This window comes from Oncorhynchus mykiss, chromosome 18, assembly GCF_013265735.2.
Source record: "Oncorhynchus mykiss isolate Arlee chromosome 18, USDA_OmykA_1.1, whole genome shotgun sequence".
Classification (NCBI taxonomy): Eukaryota; Metazoa; Chordata; class Actinopteri; order Salmoniformes; family Salmonidae; genus Oncorhynchus; species Oncorhynchus mykiss.
This window is the reverse complement of record NC_048582.1, coordinates 67542413-67561421: the sequence shown is the minus strand read 5'-3', so window position 1 is coordinate 67561421 and position 19009 is coordinate 67542413. Positions and strand designations below refer to the sequence as shown.

Sequence of the window (19009 nt, the reverse complement as noted above, 5' to 3'; positions counted from 1 at the left end):
TTTGACTATGTACAGACTCAGTGAGCATAGCCTTGCTATTGAGAAAGGCCGCCATAGGCAGACATGGCTCTCAAGAGAAGACAGGCTATGTGCTCACTGCCCAAAAAATGAGGTGGAAACTGAGCTGCACTTCCTAACCTCCTGCCCAATGTATGACCATATTAGAGAGACATATTTCCCTCAAATTACACAGATCCACAAAGAATTCGAAAACAAATCCAATTTTGAAAAACTCCCATATCTACTGGGTGAAATTCCACAGTGTGCCATCACAGCAGCAAGATTTGTGACCTGTTGCCACGAGAAAAGGGCAACCAGTGAAGAACACACATCATTGTAAATACAACCCATATTTATGCTTATTTATTTTATCTTGTGTCCTTTACCATTTGTACATTGTTAAAACACTGTATATATATAATATGACATTTGTAATGTCTTTTTGTTTTGAAACTTCTGTATGTGTAATGTTTACTGTTAATTTTTATTGTTTATTTCACTTTATATATTATCTACCTCACTTGCTTTGGCAATGTTAACACATGTTTCCCATGCCAATAAATCCCTTGAATTGAATTGACAGAGACAGAGACAGAGACAGAGACAGAGAAGGTAGAGAGGACAGGGTCTAATATGTGAGCATCAGCCTTAATAATACATGTTTCAGTCCTATAGAGCTTCTCCTTCCAGTCTGTTAGCATGTTAAACACTCAGAATATATACACTATATGACCAAAAGTATGTGAGACACACACACAGGGGGACAAACACCTACCTGGGGGAGATGATGTTCCCTCCCCATATGCCCCCCTAGGCACAACTATGACAACAACTACAACAAAAACGGGTCACAACTCCTGCAGCTCTGTCTCACGCTGGGTATGTACATAGTCAATAGTAGGCTTCGAGGGGACTCCTTTGGTAGGTACAGCAATATATCCTCTCTTGGCAGTAGTACTGTAGACAACATTATCACTGACCTCAACCCAGAGTCTCTGAGAGCGTTCACAGTCAGCCCACTGACACCCCTATCAGATCACAACAAAATCACAGTCTACTTGAACAGAGCAATACTCAATCATGAGGCATCAAAGCCAAAGGAACTGAATAATATTAAGAAATGCTATATACGGAAGGAAAGTTGCGTGAAAACCAATTAGGCAACAACAAATTCAATCCCTTTTTGTCACGATCTTCTTCATCTGAGGAACAGGAAAGATCGGACCAAAATGCAGCGTGGGAAGTGTCCATGTTAATTTAATATAACTGAACACGAAATACAAAATAACGAAGTAAAACAACGAAAATCGAAGCAGTCCTGAAAGGTGACAACAACACAAAACAGGAAACAACTACCCACAAAACCCATGTGGGCAATAGCCACCTAAGTATGGTTCTCAATCAGAGACAACGACAGACAGCTGTCCCTGATTGAGAACCATACCCGGCCAAAAACAAAGAAATACAAAAACACAGAAAAAAGAACATAGAATGCCCACCCTAGTCACACCCTGGACTAACCAAAATAGAGAATAAAAAACCTCTCTATGGCCAGGGCGTGACAGTACCCCCCCCCCCCCCCCCCCCCCCCAAAGGTGCGGACTCCGACCGCAAAACCTGACTCTAAAAGGGAGGTTCCGGGTGGGCCTTCTTTATGGTGGCGGCTCTGGTGTGAAGGGCGACTCTGGCGGCTCCGGAGTGAAGGGCGATTCTGGCGGCTCCGGAGTGAAGGGCGACTCTGGCGGCTCCGGAGTGAAGGGCGACTCTGGCGGCTCCGGAGTGAAGGGCGACTCTGGCGGCTCCGGAGTGAAGGGCGACTCTGGCGGCTCCGGAGTGAAGGGCGACTCTGGCGGCTCCGGAGTGAAGGGCGACTCTGGCGGCTCCGGAGTGAAGGGCGACTCTGGCGGCTCCGGAGTGAAGGGCGACTCTGGCGGCTCCGGAGTGAAGGGCGACTCTGGCGGCTCCGGAGTGAAGGGCGACTCTGGCGGCTCCGGAGTGAAGGGCGGCTCTGGCGGCTCCGGACTGACGGGCGTTCTGGCGGCTCCGGACTGACGGGCGGCTCTGGCAGCTCCATACTGACGGGCGGCTCTGGCAGCTCCGTACAGGAGGGCGCCTCCGGCAGCTCCAGACTGGAGGGCGGCTCTGGCAGATCCGGGCTGGAGGTAGACTTGGTTCTGGGAGCAGGCACAGGACTCAGGCTGGGGAGACATACAGGCATACAGGCGGCCTCTTCCTTGGCCGAGGCACTGGATACACAGGGCCATGGTGGCGCACTAGCACCCCACCCCGTTCTGGCTGGATGCCACCTTCCACCCGACAAATGCGGTACGCTGGCACCGAGCACACCGGCCTGTGAATACTCGGCCGAGACACAATGCGCATCACCCCATAGCACGGGGCCTGACCTGTCACCTGCTCGCTCCGGCAAGCACGGGGAGTGGGCTCAGGTCTCCAACCTGACTCCGCCACACTCCCCGTGTGCCCCCCCGTACCGCTGGTTCCCTTCTCCTGCCTCCTCCGCTCTCCTGGCTGCCTCCACCTGTTCCCATGGGAGGCGATCCCTTCCAGCCAGGATCTCCTCCCATGTGTAGGATCCCTTGCCGTTCAAGATGTCCTCCCTTGTCCATTCCTCCTTTTTTACCACACTGCTTGGTCCGTTGGTGGTGGGTAGTTCTGTAACGATCTTCTTCATCTGAGGAACAGGAAAGATCGGACCAAAACGCAGCGTGGTAAGTGTCCATGTTAATTTAATATCACTGAACACGAAATACGAAATAACGAAGTGAAACAACGAAAATCGAAATAGTCTTGAAAGTTGACACAACACAAAACAGGAAACAACTACCCACAAAACCCATGTGGGCAATAGCCACCTAAGTGTGGTTCTCAATCAGAGACAACGACAGACAGCTGTCCCTGATTGAGAACCATACCTGGCCAAAAACAAAGAAATACAAAAACATAGAAAAAAGAACATAGAATGGTCACCCTAGTCACACCCTGGCCTAACCAAATTAGAGAATAAAAAGCCACTCTATGGCCAGGGCTTGACACTTTTAGACAACTTCCTGGACAAAACATTTCACTGTAATAGTGAAGGTGTACATTTGGCAGTAGAAAACCTAAACAGTATATTTGACCTCTCAGCTTTCCTATCAAATGTAAAAAATTTCAAGCAGAAAACCAAAGAAAATGAACAAATCAAATCAAATTTATTTGTAATAAACGGGTGATTGAGTGAGTCCAGGTGAGTCCAATATCGCTGAAGCGCGTGACGAGGGAAGGCAGGTGTGTGTAAATGCAGGGCAGAATGGCGAGCACCAGTGAGATCAGGCGTGACAGGAACAGCACGTCAGAAATCAGCTCAATGTAATTGAAGAATCCATAGACTCTAACTACTTCTGGGAAAATTGGAAAACACTAAACAAACAACAACACAAAGAGTTACAGTTGAAGTTGGAAGTTTACATACACTTGGGTTGGAATCATTAAAACTCGTTTCTCAACCACTCCACACATTTTTTGTTAACAAACTATCATTTTAGCAAGTCGGTTAGGACATCTACTTTGTGCATGACACAAGTAATTTTCCCAACAATTGTTTACAGACAGATTATTTCCCTTATAATTCACTGTATCACAATTCCAGTGGGTCAGAAGTTTACATAAACTAAGCTGACTGTGCCTTTAAACAGCTTGGAAACTACCTGAAAATGATGTCATGGCTTTAGAAGCTTCTGATTGGAGGTGTGCCTGTGGATGTATTTCAAGGCCTACCTTCAAACTCAGTTCCTCTTTGCTTGATATCATGGGAAAATCAAAATAAATCAGCCAAGACCTCCACAAGTCTGGTTTATACTTGGGAGCAATTCCCAAACGCCTGAAGGTACAACATTCATCTGTAAAAACAATAGTACGCAAGTATAAACACCATGGGACCACGCAGCCGCGATACTGCTCAGGAAGGAGACGCGTTCTGTCTCCCAGAGATGAAAGTACTTTGGTGCAAATCAATCCCAGAACCAATCAATCAATCAAAAGTATTTATAAAGCCCTTCTTACATCAGCTGATGTCCAAAAGTGCTGTACAGAAACCCAGCTCAGCCTAAAACCCAAAACAGCAAGCAATGCAGGTGTAGAAGCACGGTGGCTAGGAAAAACTCCATAGAAAGGCCAGAACCTAGGAAGAAACCTAGAGAGGAACCAGGCTATGAGGGGTGGCCAGTCCTCTTCTGGCTGTGCCGGGTGGAGATTATAACAGAACATGGCCAAGATGTTCAAATGTTCATAGATGACCTGCAGGGTCAAATAATAATAATCACAGTGGTTGTCGAGGGTGCAACAGGTCAGCACCTCAGGAGTAAATGTCGATTGGCTTTTCATAGCCGATCATTAAGAGTATCTCTACTGCTCCTGCTGTCTCTAGAGAGTTGAAAACAGCAGATCTGGGACAGGTAGCACGTCCGGTGAACAGGTCAGGGTTCTATAGCTGCAGGCAGAACAGTTAAAACTGGAGCAGCAGCACGGCCAGGTGGACTGGGGACAGCAAGGAGACATCAGGCCAGGTAGTCCTGAGGCATGTTCCTAGAGCTCAGGAACAGAGAGAGAAAGAAAGAAGGAGAGAAAGAAAGAAAGAAAGAAAGAAAGAAAGAAAGAAAGAAAGAAAGAAAGAAAGAAAGAAAGAAAAAGAGAGATAATTACAGAGAGCATAATTACATTCACACAGGACACAGGATAAGACAGGAGAAATACTCCAGATATAACAGACTGACCCAAGCCCCCCGACACATAAACTAGAACAACAACAAAGGACCCTGTGAAGATACTGGAGGAAACAGGTACAATTATCTAAATCCACAGTAAAACGAGTCTTAAATCGACATAACCTGAGATGCAGCTCAGCAAGGAAGAAGCCAATGCTCCAGGACCGCCATAGAAAAGCCAGACTACGGTTTGCAACTGCACATGGGGACAAAGATCGTACTTCTTGGAGAAATGTCCTCTGGTCTGATGAAACGAGGTCAGAACTGTTTGGCCATAATGACCATCGTTATGTTTGGAGTAAAAAGTGGGAGGCTTGCAAGCCGAAGAACACCATCCCAACCGTGAAGCACGGGGGTGGCAGCATCATGTTGTGGGGGTCCTTTGCTGCAGGAGGGACTGGTGCACTTCACAAATTAGATGGCATCATGAGAAGGAACATTATATGGATATATTGAAGCAACATCTCAAGACATCAGTCAGGAAGTTAAAGCTTGGTCGCACATGGGTCTTCCAAACGAACAATGACCCCAAGCATATTTACAAAGTTGTGGCAAAATGGTTTACGGACAACAAAGTCAAGGTATTGGAGTGGCCATCTCAAAGCCCTGACCTCAATCCTATAGAAAATTTGTGGGCAGAACTGAAAAAGCGTATGTGAGCAAGGAGTCCTACAACCCTGACTTAGTTACACCAGCTCTGTCAGGAGGAATAGGCCAAATTTCACCCAATTTATTGTGGGAAGCTTGTGGAAGGCTACCTGAAATGTTTGACACAAGTTAAACACTTTAAAGGCAATGCTACCAAATACTAATTGAGTGTATGTACATTTCTGACCCATTGGGAATGTGATGAAAGAAATTGAAGCTGAAATAAATCATCCTCTCTACTATTATTCTGACATTTCACATTCTTAAAATAAATGGTGATCCTAACTGACCAAAAACAGGACATTTTTACTTGGATTAAATGTCAGGAATTGTGAAAAACTGAGTTTAAATATGTTTGGCTAAGGTGTTTGTAAACTTCCGACTTCAACTGTATTTATCCAAAAGGAAATGTATGGGTAAACCACTTCTTTACTCTTTTTGGTCCTATCACAAAGAACAAACAATAAAAACATCGACATGATCAATTACAAATCTTTGAATCAACTATTAAAGATTACCAGAACCCACTAAATTATCCAATGACTGAATGTAAACAAACCCTTCAACTAAAAAGGCATGTGGTGATGAAATTGTAAAATATACAGACCACAAATTCTAATTGGCTATACTCGCATCTTCCCCAATATTTGGAACTGGGGAAGATGCTAATGCGATTAGCATGAGGTTGTAATTACAGTTCCTTGCAAAAGTATTCACCCCCTTGGCGTTTTTCCTATTTGGTTGCATTACAACCTGAAATTTAAATGGATTTTTATTTGTATTTCATGTAATGGACACACACAAAATAGTCCAAATTGGTGAAGTGAAATTAAAAAATTAACTTGTTTCAAACAATTCTAAAAAATGTCAAATGGAAGTGCATACTGTATATATTCACCCCTTTGCTATGAAGCCCCTAAATAAGATCTGGTGCAAACCAATTACCTTCAGAAGTCACATAATTAGTTAAATGAAGTCCACCTGTGTGCACTCTAAGTGTCACATGATCTCAGTGTATATACACCTGTTCTGAAAGGCACCAGAGTCTGCAACACCACTAAGCATGGGGCACCACCAAGAAAGTGGCAATATGAAGACCAAGGAGCTCTCAAAACAGGTCAGGGACAAATTTGTGGAGAAGTACAGATCAGTGTTGGGTTATAAAAAAAATATCTGAAACTTCGAACATCCCACGGAGCACCATTAAATCCATTATTAAAAATTTTAAAGAATATGGCACCACAACAAACCTGCCAAGAGAGGGCCGCCCACCAAAGCTCTCGGATATCTGGCGCAAACCCAACACCCCAAGAATACCATGATGCTGCCACCACCATGCTGTGGGGATGTTTGTCATCGGCAGGGACTGGGAAACTGGTCAGAATTGAAGGAATGATGGATGGCGCTAAATAGAGATTTGAGACTGGGACGGAGGTTCACCTTCCAGCAGGACAATGACTCTAAACATACTGCTAAAGCAACACTCGAGTGGTTTAAGGGGAAACATTAAATATCTTGGAATGGCCTAGTCAAAGCCCAGGCCTCAATCCAATTGAGAATCTGTGGTATGACTTAAAGATTGCTATACACAAGCATAACCCAACCAACTTGAATGTGCTGGAGCAGTTTTGCCTCGAAGAATGGGCAACAATCTCAGTGGCTAGATGTGCTAAGCTTATAGAGCTTCCCAAGATACTTGCAGCTGTAATTGCTGCAAAAGGTGTCTCTACAAAGTATTGACTTTGGGGGATGAATAGTTCAAGTTTTTTGTTTCTTTTGTCTTATTTCTTGTTTGTTTCACAAGACAAAATGTTTTGCATCTTCAAAGTGGTAGGCATGTTGTGTAAATCAAATGAAACAAACTCCCCCAAAATCTATTATATTTCCAGGTTGTTAGGCAATAAAATAGGAAAAATGCCAAGGGAGGGGGAATACTTTCGCAAGCCACAGTAACAAGAAAATATCCCAGAACATAGACATATCTGATATTGGCAGAAATCTTAAATTATTGTTAATCCAACTGCACTGTCCAATTTACAATAGCTATTACAGTGAAATGGTTCCATGCTTTTGTTTGAGGAGAGTGCACTGTTATGAACATGAGAAGTTATTAATAAACATATTAGGCACATTTGGGCAGTCTTGGTACAACATTTTGAACAGATACGCAATGCTTCATTGGATCAGTCTAAAGCTTTACACCTACACTGCTGCCATCCAGTGACCAAAATCTAATTTGCAACTGGGCTGGAATAATACATTATGTCCTTTCTCTTGCATTTTAAAGATGATGGTACAAAAAAACACAAAAAAACCCTTGGTATTTTCTTTGTATTATCTTTTACCAGATCTATTGTGTTTCGTTCTCCTACATTCCTGTCACATTTCCACAAACTTCAAAGTGTTTCCCATGAAATGGTACCAAGAAAATGCATATCATTGGTTCAGGGCCTGAGCTACAGGAAGTTAGATTTGGGTATGTCATTTTAGGCTAAATATTTTAAAAAGGGGCCGATCCTTAGGAGTTTTTAAAGTGGAGACAAATTTGACCCCAATAACTACCGTGGGATATGATTCAACAGTAACCTTGGCAAAATCCTCTGCATTATCATTAACAGCAGACTTGTACATTTCCTCAGTGAAAACAATGTACTGTGCAAATGTCAAATTGGCTTTCTACCAAATTACCATACGACAGACCACGTATTCACCCTGCACATCCTAATTGACAAACAAACAAACCAAAACAAAGGGAACGTCTTCTCATGCTTTTGACTTAATTTGGCATGAGGGTCTGCTATACATATGGATGGAAAGTGGTGTTGGGGGAAAAACATACAAACAACAAGTGTGCAGTTAAAATTGGCAAAAACCCAAGGATGCAGCCCCCTTCAACATATGTATCAACACATTTTCAAGGGCACTAGAACAGTCTGCAGCACCTTACTAGAATCTGTAGTCAAATGCCTACTGCTTGCTGATGATCTGGTGCTTCTGTCCCCAACCAAGGAGGGCCTACTGCAGCACCTAGATTTTCTGCACAGATTCTGTCTGACCTGGGCCCTGACAGACCTGGGCCCTGACAGACCTGGGCCCTGACAGACCTGGGCCCTGACAGACCTGGGCCCTGACAGACCTGGGCCCTGTCAGACCTGGGCCCTGACAGTAAATCTCAGTAAGACAAAAATAATGGTGTTCCATAAAAAGGTCAGAATTGCCAGGACAACAAATATAAATTCCATCTAGACGGCGCTGCCCTGGAGCACACAAAAAAATGATACATATCTAAACAAAATCAAAATTGTAACCATAAAGTTCATAGAAACATGTCAAACGATATTTATATTCAAACCTCAGGTTGTTTTTAGCCTAAATAATCGATAATATTTCAACCGGACAATAAAGTCATCAATATAAAAGGTAAACAAGAAAGGCACTCTCTCCGTAGTGCGCGTGAAAAAGCTCTGCGACAAGGCAGTGTCCACTCATTCCGTCTGCTCTTACTCCCTCATTTTTCAGAATTACAAGCCTGAAACAATTTCTAAAGACTGTTGACATCTTGTGGAAGACATAGGAACTGCAATTTGAGTCCTAAATCAACGGATACTTTAATTGCATTGAATAGAAAACTACACAAAACAAATCCTACTTCCTGAATGGATTTTTCTCAGGTTTTTGCCTGCCAAATCAGTTCTGTTATACAGACATTATTTTAACATTTTTGGAAACTTTAGAGTGTTTTCTATCCAAATATATATATATGCATATCCTATCTTCTGTGCCCGAGTAGAAGGCAGTTTAATTTGGGCACGCTTTTCAACCAAAATTCCAAATGCTGCACTCTACCCTAGAGAAGTTAAACATCAGTGCCACATTCTGGAATATCCACCTAATTTTCAAACGCTTTAAAAAAAACGGAAGACAAACGCAGAAACTATGGATAGAACTTCCTCTGTGCTCGAGCATTATCGTACTTCAAATGTGTGCCACTAGAAATCTCTGCATTAGCATGTTTCTGTTAGCCGAAACATCCTGACAAAAATACAACATATTACTGTCCTGCTAATGTGTAGACCAAACTGCAGAGAGAACTCCCATAACCGATCCAAATGGTGGCCCAATCAGGCAAGCCAGATGCAGTCATTTCGAAATGAATAACTGGATGCATTCAAAACGCTTTTGAGCAGTTATTCAAATGACATAGGCTATTCACGGCAGTTTACAGCCTAGCCTAGACTACAGTTTTGTACTCACTTGAAAACAATAATAACATTTGTCTCTACATTGTGTTGTCGTAGCCTAGCTAGGATTTCTTGACCCTAAAAAAATGCTAAAACATATTGGTAGCTTTTCCAGATGTGTAGCCGGAGACTCGAAACAGGAAGGCACATAGTGTACAGTGCCTTGCGAAAGTATTCTGGGGGCTGAATAATTTTGCACGCCCAATTTTTCAGTTTTTGATTTGTTAAAAAAGTTTGAAATATCCAATAAATGTCATTCCACTTCATGATTGTGTCCCACTTGTTGTTGATTCTTCACAAAAAAATACAGTTTTATATCTTTATGTTTGAAGCTTGAAATGTGGCAAAAGGTCGCAAAGTTCAAGGGGGCCGAATACTTTCGCAAGGCACTGTATCTACCTAGGGTTTAGTTAACTGATAAACTTGGATTATTTACTGCTTAAATTATACAGGATATACACCATGGAGGAAAATCCCCACAACAATATATGTATGTTGACACCCCTTCAAATGAGTGGATTCAGCTCTTTCAGTCACACCCATTGCTGACAGGTGTATAAAATCAAGCACACAGCCATGCAATCTCCATAGACAAACATTGACAGTAGAATGACCTTACTGAAGAGCTCAGTATCGTTCAACGTGGCACCGTCATAGGATGCCACCTTTCCAACAAGTTAGTTTGTCAAATTTCTGCCCTGCTAGAGCTTCCCCGGTCAACTGTAAGTGCTGTTATTGTGAAGTGGAAACGTCTAGGAGCAACAACGGCTCAGCTGCGAAGTGGTAGACCACACAAGCTCACAGAAAGGGACTGCCAAGTGCTGAAGTGCGTAAAAAGTGTGTGTACTTGGGTTGCAACAATCACTACCGAGTTCCAAACTGCCTCTGGAAGCAACATCAGCACAGTAACTGTAGCCAAGCGTCAGCTGGAGTGGTGTAAAATCCAACATCAGTGCCCGACCTCACTAATGCTCTTGTGGCTGAATGGAAGCAAATCCCTGCAGCAATGTTCCAACGTGGAAAGCCTTCCCAGAAGAGTGGAGGCTCTTCTGCCCATGATTTCGGGAATTCGATGTTCGACGAGCACATACTTTTGTGCTCTTGTCCACATACTTTTGGTCATGTAGTGGATTCACTACAGTGTTAAGCCTAACATTGAGCTTTTGAATTATGGTTTACTATAATATGCATAAGCTTCTACTTAGGCTATAGGCTTTGTTCTGTTTCGCAATTACACACCTGGCCTCCCCGCTGCCACGGCTATCCCTCTTAAATCACACACAGAGCTGGGGGCGGCAGGGTCGCCTAGTGGTTAAAGCGTTGGACTAGTAACCGGAAGGCTGCAAGTTCAAATCCCCGAGCTGACAAGGTACAAATCTGTCATTCTGCCCCTGAACAGGCAGTCCTAGGCCAGCATTGAAAATAATAATTTGTTCTTATCTGACTTGCCTAGTTAAATAAAGGTTATAAAAATAAAATCTCAGGAAGTCCCAGGAAAAGCGAGACTACAAGAGCTTGTTGGAAACTTATTTTGACCTCCTAACAGCCTATTGGACGAGAGTTGTGACACTTACTCTTGCTTGCTGAATGTAAAGTAGGCCGCAGCGTTGACGGGAGGGGAGTTGGAGAAGGAGAAGGCTGTATTTTCCTACAGTAGGCCTATCTTAACACGGTAGGCCTATCTTAACACGGTAGGCCTATCTTAACACGGTAGGCCTATCTTAACACGGTAGGCCTATCTTAACACGGTAGGCCTATCTTAACACAGTAGGCCTATCTTAACACGGTAGGCCTATCTTAACACAGTAGGCCTATCTTAACACAGTAGGCCTATCTTAACACGGTAGGCCTATCTTAACACGGTAGGCCTATCTTAACACGGTAGGCCTATCTTAACACGGTAGGCCTATCTTAACACGGTAGGCCTATCTTAACACAGTAGGCCTATCTTAACACGGTAGGCCTATCTTAACACAGTAGGCCTATCTTAACACAGTAGGCCTATCTTAACACGGTAGGCCTATCTTAACACGGTAGGCCTATCTTAACACAGTAGGCCTATCTTAACACAGTAGGCCTATCTTAACACGGTAGGCCTATCTTAACACAGTAGGCCTATCTTAACACGGGTCTACATCCTGACAAAATACAGCACGTGAGTAGTGTACCTTTCTGGACCTTTTAAACTGTTGAGAATAGGACCAAACTGATCCAAATGGTTGCATTGATAGGCAGTTATGTCCACATGAAACAAAAAACAGGATGTTTGAGCGATTATTCAAATTAGCCTACATCACTGCGGTTTACAGCCAATAGACAATACTTGTGTCCTCACTTGATAACGGTAATACATTCCTCAATCCACTGTGTTGTTGTAGCCCAGGTAGAATAAATGTTATTGTCTAAAAAAAAAGTAGCCCTTGGCCTAATCAATAGTAGGCCTAATCAATAGTAGGCCTAATCAATAGTAGGCCTAATCAATAGTAGGCCTAATCAATAGTGGAGCTTTGAGATCGGCCGTTTCATAATGTGTTCACTTTTTAATTCCTGCACATTCACAGGTAAAAGTTGAGCCGATGTCCCTAATATTTAGCTTTGTACTTCAGCTACACATCACTAGCCATTCTTCTATAGGCCATTCCTCTATAGGCCATTCTTCTATAGGCCATTCCTCTATTGGCCATTCATCTACAGGCCATTCATCTACAGGCCATTCATCTATAGGCCATTCCTCTATAGGCCATTCCTCTATAGGCCATTCATCTATAGGCCATTCCTCTATAGGCCATTCCTCTATAGGCCATTTCTCTATAGGCAATACCTCCATAGGCCTCTAGGCCTCTTGCTAATAGTTATGCAGGAGAGACAGAGAGATGAGCACATTGGAAAGTAATACCCAGAGGAATTTAAAACCATTAAAAAATTGAAAGCACTTACTTTCAAACTAATAAACGGTGTTGTTTAATGATGTTATATTATTTATCATTAGGATTACATTGAAGGATTATCTGCCGTTGTCGTTATGACAACAAACACACACTGAAAGCACTGAAGGGTCTGAACCAGTATTTGTACACACACACACACACACACACACACACACACACACACACACACACACACACACGCGCGCGCACACACACACACAGCAAGGATGGAGTGACAAAGTGCGGTGCTAACTAACCCATTTTCTAACTAGCTAACCAACCAACTAACTAACCCATTTTCTAACTAACTAACTAACTAACTAACTAACTAACTTTCTAACTAACCCTCTCTCCCTCCAACCCCCACATCTCTCTCTTGCTCTCTCTCTCTCTCTCTCTCTCTCTCTCTCTCTCTCTCTCTCTCTCTCCCTCCAACCCCCACATCTCTCTCTCGCTCTCTCTCTCCTCTCTCTCTCTCTCTCTCCCTCCAACCCCCACATCTCTCTCTCTCTCTCTCTCCTCTCTCTCTCCCTCCAACCCCCACATCTCTCTCTCGCTCTCTCTCTCTCTCTCTCTCTCTCTCTCTCCCTCCAACCCCCACATCTCTCTCTCTCTCTCTCTCCCTCCAACCCCCACATCTCTTGCGCTCTCTCTCGCTCTCTCTCTCTCTCTCTCTCTCTCTCTCTCTCTCTCCCTCCAACCCCCACATCTCTCTCTCTCTCTCCTCTCTCTCTCCCTCCAACCCCCACATCTCTCGCTCTCTCTCTCTCTCCGTCCAACCCCCACATCTCTCTCTCTCTCTATCTCGCTCTCTCTCTCTCTCCCTCCAGCCCCCACATCTCCATCTCTCTCTCTCTCTCTCTCTCTCTCTCTCTATCTCTCTCTTCTCTCATCTCTCTCTCTCTCTCTCTCTCTCTCTCTCTCTCTCCCTCCATGCCTGCTCTGACTGTGGATGAGGGGAGTAGGGAGTAAGAGTAAGGAAACAGGGAGAGTGGGGGAAGGGTGCCGGTTGGTTTGCACGTTTTGAAGCAGACTGAAATATTAATGTAAGTGTGCCTGTGTCTTCACGTGTAAATCACCGTGGGTGAGTGTGTGTGTATGCGTTCATAGTTCATATGTGTGTGTGTGTGTGTGTGTGTGTGTATGCGTTCATAGTTCAAATGCGTGTGTGTGTGTGAGTGCGTGTGTGTGCTTTCATAGTTCACATGTGTGTGTGTGTGTGTGTGTGTGTGTGTGTGTGTGTGTGTGTGTGTGTGTATGCGTTCATAGTTCAAATGCGTGTGTGTGTGTGAGTGCGTGTGTGTGCTTTCATAGTTCACATGTGTGTGTGTGTGTGTGTGTGCGTGTGCTTTCATAGTTCACATGTGTGTGTGTGTGTGTGTGTGCGTGTGCTTTCATAGTTCACATGTGTGTGTGTGTGTTAGTAGAGAATGTTTGCCTGCTGATGCTGAAATCCCTGTCGCTGCGCGTAGTTGCTAAAATAAGACCTTCAGCATCAATAACCCATGCAGTGCTCTGCCTGCTCTCAGCACCACTAGAATGAGCCAAACAGATGCTTGAGCAACGGCCATATTGGATATACCAGTTGGAATATATTACTGATGTGTGCTCATCACATCATCTCAGAGTTCTGCATCTTTCTAAGCTTTGCAGACACGCAAAAAATGTCACACATGAACGCACACACACACACACACACACACACACACACACACACACACACACACACACACACACACACACACACACACTTTCTATTTTGCCCAAAAAGGTCACAGGAGCTTCCTTTACCCAGAGATGAGCTCTGGGGTGTGACAGTCCCTGCCTCTCTCCCTCTGCCCTCTCTTTCTCTAATCAATATTTGCATGACAAGAACACAAGCATTTCACACAGTAATGTGTTCCCTCTCTCCTCTTCTCCCTCTGTCCTCCCCTCCATCGGTCCTCTCCTCCCTCTGTCCTCTCGTTCGCTCCTCCCTTTGTCCTCTCCTTTCATCCCTTAATCTACCACTCCCCTCTCTCCCACCCCCTCTCTCTCCCACCCCCTCTCTCTCCCACCCTCCTCTCTCTCCCACCCCCTCTCTCTCCCACCCTCCTCTCTCTTCCCACCCTCCCCTCTCTCCCACCCCCCCCTCTCCCACCCCCCTCTCTCTCCCAGCCTCCTCTCTCTCCCACCCCCTCTCTCTCACCCCCCTCTCTCTCCCACCCTCCTCTCTCTCCCACCCCATCTCTCTCCCACCCTCCCCTCTCTCCCACCCCCTCTCTCTCCCACCCCCTCTCTCTCCCACCCTCCTCTCTCTCCCACCCCCTCTCTCTCCCACTCTCCTCTCTCTCCCACCCTCCCCTCTCTCCCACCCTCCTCTCTCTCCCACCCCCTCTCTCTCACCCCCCTCTCTCTCCCACCCTCCTCTCTCTCCCACCCCATCTCTCTCCCACCCTCCCCTCTCTCCCACAGCCTCTCTCTCCTGCCCTCCTCTCTCTCCCACCCTCCCCTCTCTCCCACCCTCCTATGTCTCTCCCACACTCCCCTCTCTCTCCCACCCTCCTCTCTCTCCCACCCCCTCTCTATCCCACCCTCCTCTCTCTCCCACCCCCCTCTCTCTCCCACCCTCCTCCCTCTCCCACCCTCCCCTCTCTCCCACCCCCCCTCTCTCCCACCCCCTCTCTCTCACCCCCTCTCTCTCCCACCCTCCTCTCTCTCCCACCCCCTCTCTCCCACCCCCTTTCTCTCCCACACCCTCTCTCTCCTACCCTCCTCTCTCTCCCACCCTCCTCTCTCTCCCACCCTCCCCTCTCCCACCCCCCTCTCTCCCACCCCCTCTCTCTCCCACCCTCCTCTCTCTCCCACCCCCTCTCCCCCAACCCCTCTCTCTCTCACCCTCCCCTCTCTCCCACACCCTCTCTCTCCCACACCCTCTCTCTCCTACCCTCCTCTCTCTCCCACCCTCTTCTCTCTCCCACCCTCCCCTTTCTCCCACCCTCCCCTCTCTCCCACCCCCCTCTCTCTCCCACCCTCCTCTCTCTCCCACCCCCTCTCTCTCACCCCCCTCTCTCTCCCACCCTCCTCTCTCTACCACCCCATCTCTCTCCCACCCTCCCCTCTCTCCTACACCCTCTCTCTCCTACCCTCCTCTCTCTCCCACCCTGCCCTCTCTCCCACACACCTCTCTCTCCCACACTCCCCTCTCTCTCCCACCCTCCTCTCTCTCCCACCCCCTCTCTCTCCCAACCTCCCCTCTCTCCCACCCTCCCCTCTCTCTCCCACCCTCCTCTCTCTCCCACCCCCTCTCTCTCCCACCCTCTCCTCTCTCCCACCCCTCTCTCTCCCACCCCCTCTCCCTCCTACCCTCCCCTCTCTCCCACCCCCTCTCTCTCCCACCCGCTCTCTCTCCCACCCTCCTCTCTCTCCCACCTTCCTCTCTCTCACAACCCCCTCTCTCTCCCACCCCCTCTCTCTCCCACCCTCCTCTCTCTCCCACTTTCCTCTCTCTCACACCCCCTCTCTCTCCCACCCCTCTCTCTCTCCCAACCCCCTCTCTCTCCCACCCTCCTCTCTCTCCCACTTTCCTCTCTCTCCCACCCTCCCCTCTCTCCCATCCCCCTTTCTCTCCCACCCCCTCTCTCTCCCACCCCTTCTCCCTCCCTCCCACCCTCCCCTCTCTCCCAACCCCTCTCTCTCCCACCCTCCTCTCTCTCCCACCCCCTCTCTCTCCCACTCCCCCCCTCCTCTCTCTCCCAACCCCCTCTCCCGCCACTATCCGGGTTGCTATGTGGGTTCCATGACAACCATTGTGGATTTCCTATTGCGCTCACGTATCCAGCGGATGTGTTTGTGTGTACATGTGTGAGTGTGTTTGTGTGTACGTGTGTACGTGTGTGTGTGTGTGTGTGTGTGTGTGTACGTGTGTGAGTGTGATTCCCCTCAGGTATCAACCAATGAAATAGATTGAACTCCAGTTGTCTTGGGGAGAATTTAATTGTTGTAGTTTCTGTCATTCTTTCTTTCTTTCTTTTTTTATGAGTGTGTTTGTATTTGTGTTTGTGTTTGTGTTTGTGAGAGGATCTGCCGTATCCTGCTCATCAAACACCCCCACTTCTCTCAGCTCATCAAACACCGCGCCTCTCTCAGCCCATCAAACACCCGCGCCTCTCTCAGCTCATCAAACACCCCCACTTCTCTCAGCTCATCAAACACCCGCGCCTCTCTCAGCCCATCAAACACCCGCGCCTCTCTCAGCTCATCAAACACCCGCGCCTCTCTCAGCTCATCAAACACCCCCGCCTCTCTCAGCTCATCAAACACCCGCGCCTCTCTCAGCTCATCAAACACCCGCGCCTCTCTCAGCTCATCAAACACCCCCGCCTCTCTCAGCTCATCAAACACCTGCGCCTCTCTCAGCTCATCAGCTCATCAAACACCCCCGCCTCTCTCAGCTCATCAAACACCCGCGCCTCTCTCAGCTTATCAAACACCCCCGCCTCTCTCAGCTCATCAAACACCCCCACTTCTCTCAGCTCATCAAACACCCGCGCCTCTCTCAGCTCATCAAACACCCCCGCCTCTCTCAGCTCATCAAACACCCGCGCCTCTCTCAGCTCATCAAACACCCGCGCCTCTCTCAGCTCATCAAACACCCCCGCCTCTCTCAGCTCATCAAACACCTGCGCCTCTCTCAGCTCATCAGCTCATCAAACACCCCCGCCTCTCTCAGCTCATCAAACACCCGCGCCTCTCTCAGCTTATCAAACACCCCCGCCTCTCTCAGCTCATCAAACACCCGCGCCTCTCTCAGCTCATCAAACACCCGCGCCTCTCTCAGCTCATCAAACACCCACGCCTCACTCAGCTCATCAAACACCCGCGCCTCTCTCAGCTCATCAGCTCATCAAACACCCGCGCCTCTCTCAGCTCATCAAACACCCCCGCCTCTCTCAGCTCATCAGCCCATCAAACACCCACGCCTCTCTCAGCTAATCAAACACCCCCACTTCTCTCAGCTCATCAAACACCCGCGCCTCTCTCAGCCCATCAAACACCCGCGCCTCTCTCAGCTCATCAAACACCCGCGTCTCTCTCAGCTCATCAAACACCCCCGCCTCTCTCAGCTCATCAAACACCCGCGCCTCTCTCAGCTCATTAAAAACCCACGCCTCTCTCAGCTCATCAAACACCCGCGCCTCTCTCAGCTCATCAGCTCATCAAACACCCGCGCCTCTCTCAGCTCATCAAACACCCGCGCCTCTCTCAGCTCATCAAACACCCGCGCCTCTCTCAGCTCGTAAAACACCCATGCCTCTCTCCGCTCATCAAACACCCCCGCCTCTCTCAGCTCATCAAACACCCGCGCCTCTCTCAGCTCATCAGCTCATCAAACACCCACGCCTCTATCAGCTCATCAAACACCCCCGCCTCTCTCAGCTCATCAAACACCCGCGCCTCTCTCAGCTCATCAAACACCCACGCCTCTCTCAGCTCATCAAACACCCCCGCCTCTCTCAGCTCATCAAACACCCGCGCCTCTCTCAGCTCATCAGCTCATCAAACACCCGCGCCTCTCTCAGTTCATCAGCTCATCAGCTCATCAAACACCCACACTTCTCTCAGCTCATCAAACACCCACACTTCTCTCAGCTCATCAGCTCATCAAACACCCGCGCCTCTCTCAGCTCATCAGCTCATCAAACACCCACACTTCTCTCAGCTCATAAAACAACCGCGCCTCTCTCAGCTCATAAAACACCCGCGCCTCTCTCAGCTCATCAAACACCCACACTTCTCTCAGCTCATAAAACACACATTCCTCTCTCAGCACATCAAACACCCGCACCTCTCTCAGCTCATTAGCTCATCAAACACCCACGCTTCTCTCAGCTCATAAAACACCCATGCCTCTCTCAGATCATCAAACACCCGCGCTTCTCTCAGCTCATCAAACACTCACACTTCTCTCAGCTCATCAAACACCCACGCTTCTCTCAGCTCATCAGCTCATCAAACACCCATGCCTCTCTCAGCTCATCAGCTCATCAAACACCCGCGCCTCTCTCAGCTCATCAGCTCATCAAACACCCACGATTCTCTCAGCTCATCAAACACCCCCGCCTCTCTCAGCTCATCAAACACCCATGCTTCTCTCAGCTCATCAGCTCATCAAACACCCGCGCCTCTCTCAGTTCATCAGCTCATCAGCTCATCAAACACCCACACTTCTCTCAGCTCATCAGCTCATCAAACACCCGCGCCTCTCTCAGCTCATCAGCTCATCAAACACCCATGCTTCTCTCAGCTCATCAAACACCCCCGCGCCTCTCTCAGCTCATCAAACACCCACGCCTCTCTCAGCTCATAAAACACCCGCGCCTCTCTCAGCTCATCAAACACCCACACTTCTCTCAGCTCATAAAACACCCATGCCTCTCTCAGCTCATCA

At 47.3% G+C, this 19009-nt stretch overlaps 1 protein-coding gene across 1 annotated transcript; it reads left to right on the top strand.

Annotated features, from left to right (window-relative positions):
• Window positions 1-3310: 3310 nt before the first annotated feature.
• Window positions 3311-17861, top strand: LOC118941009 (putative uncharacterized protein ENSP00000383309). The gene is made up of 3 exons (XM_036951081.1): window positions 3311-3323; window positions 16637-16885; window positions 16978-17861. The coding sequence occupies exons 1-3, from the start codon at window positions 3311-3313 to the stop codon at window positions 17859-17861; spliced, it is 1146 nt and encodes a 381-aa protein (XP_036806976.1).
• The last annotated feature ends 1148 nt before the right edge of the window (window positions 17862-19009 follow it).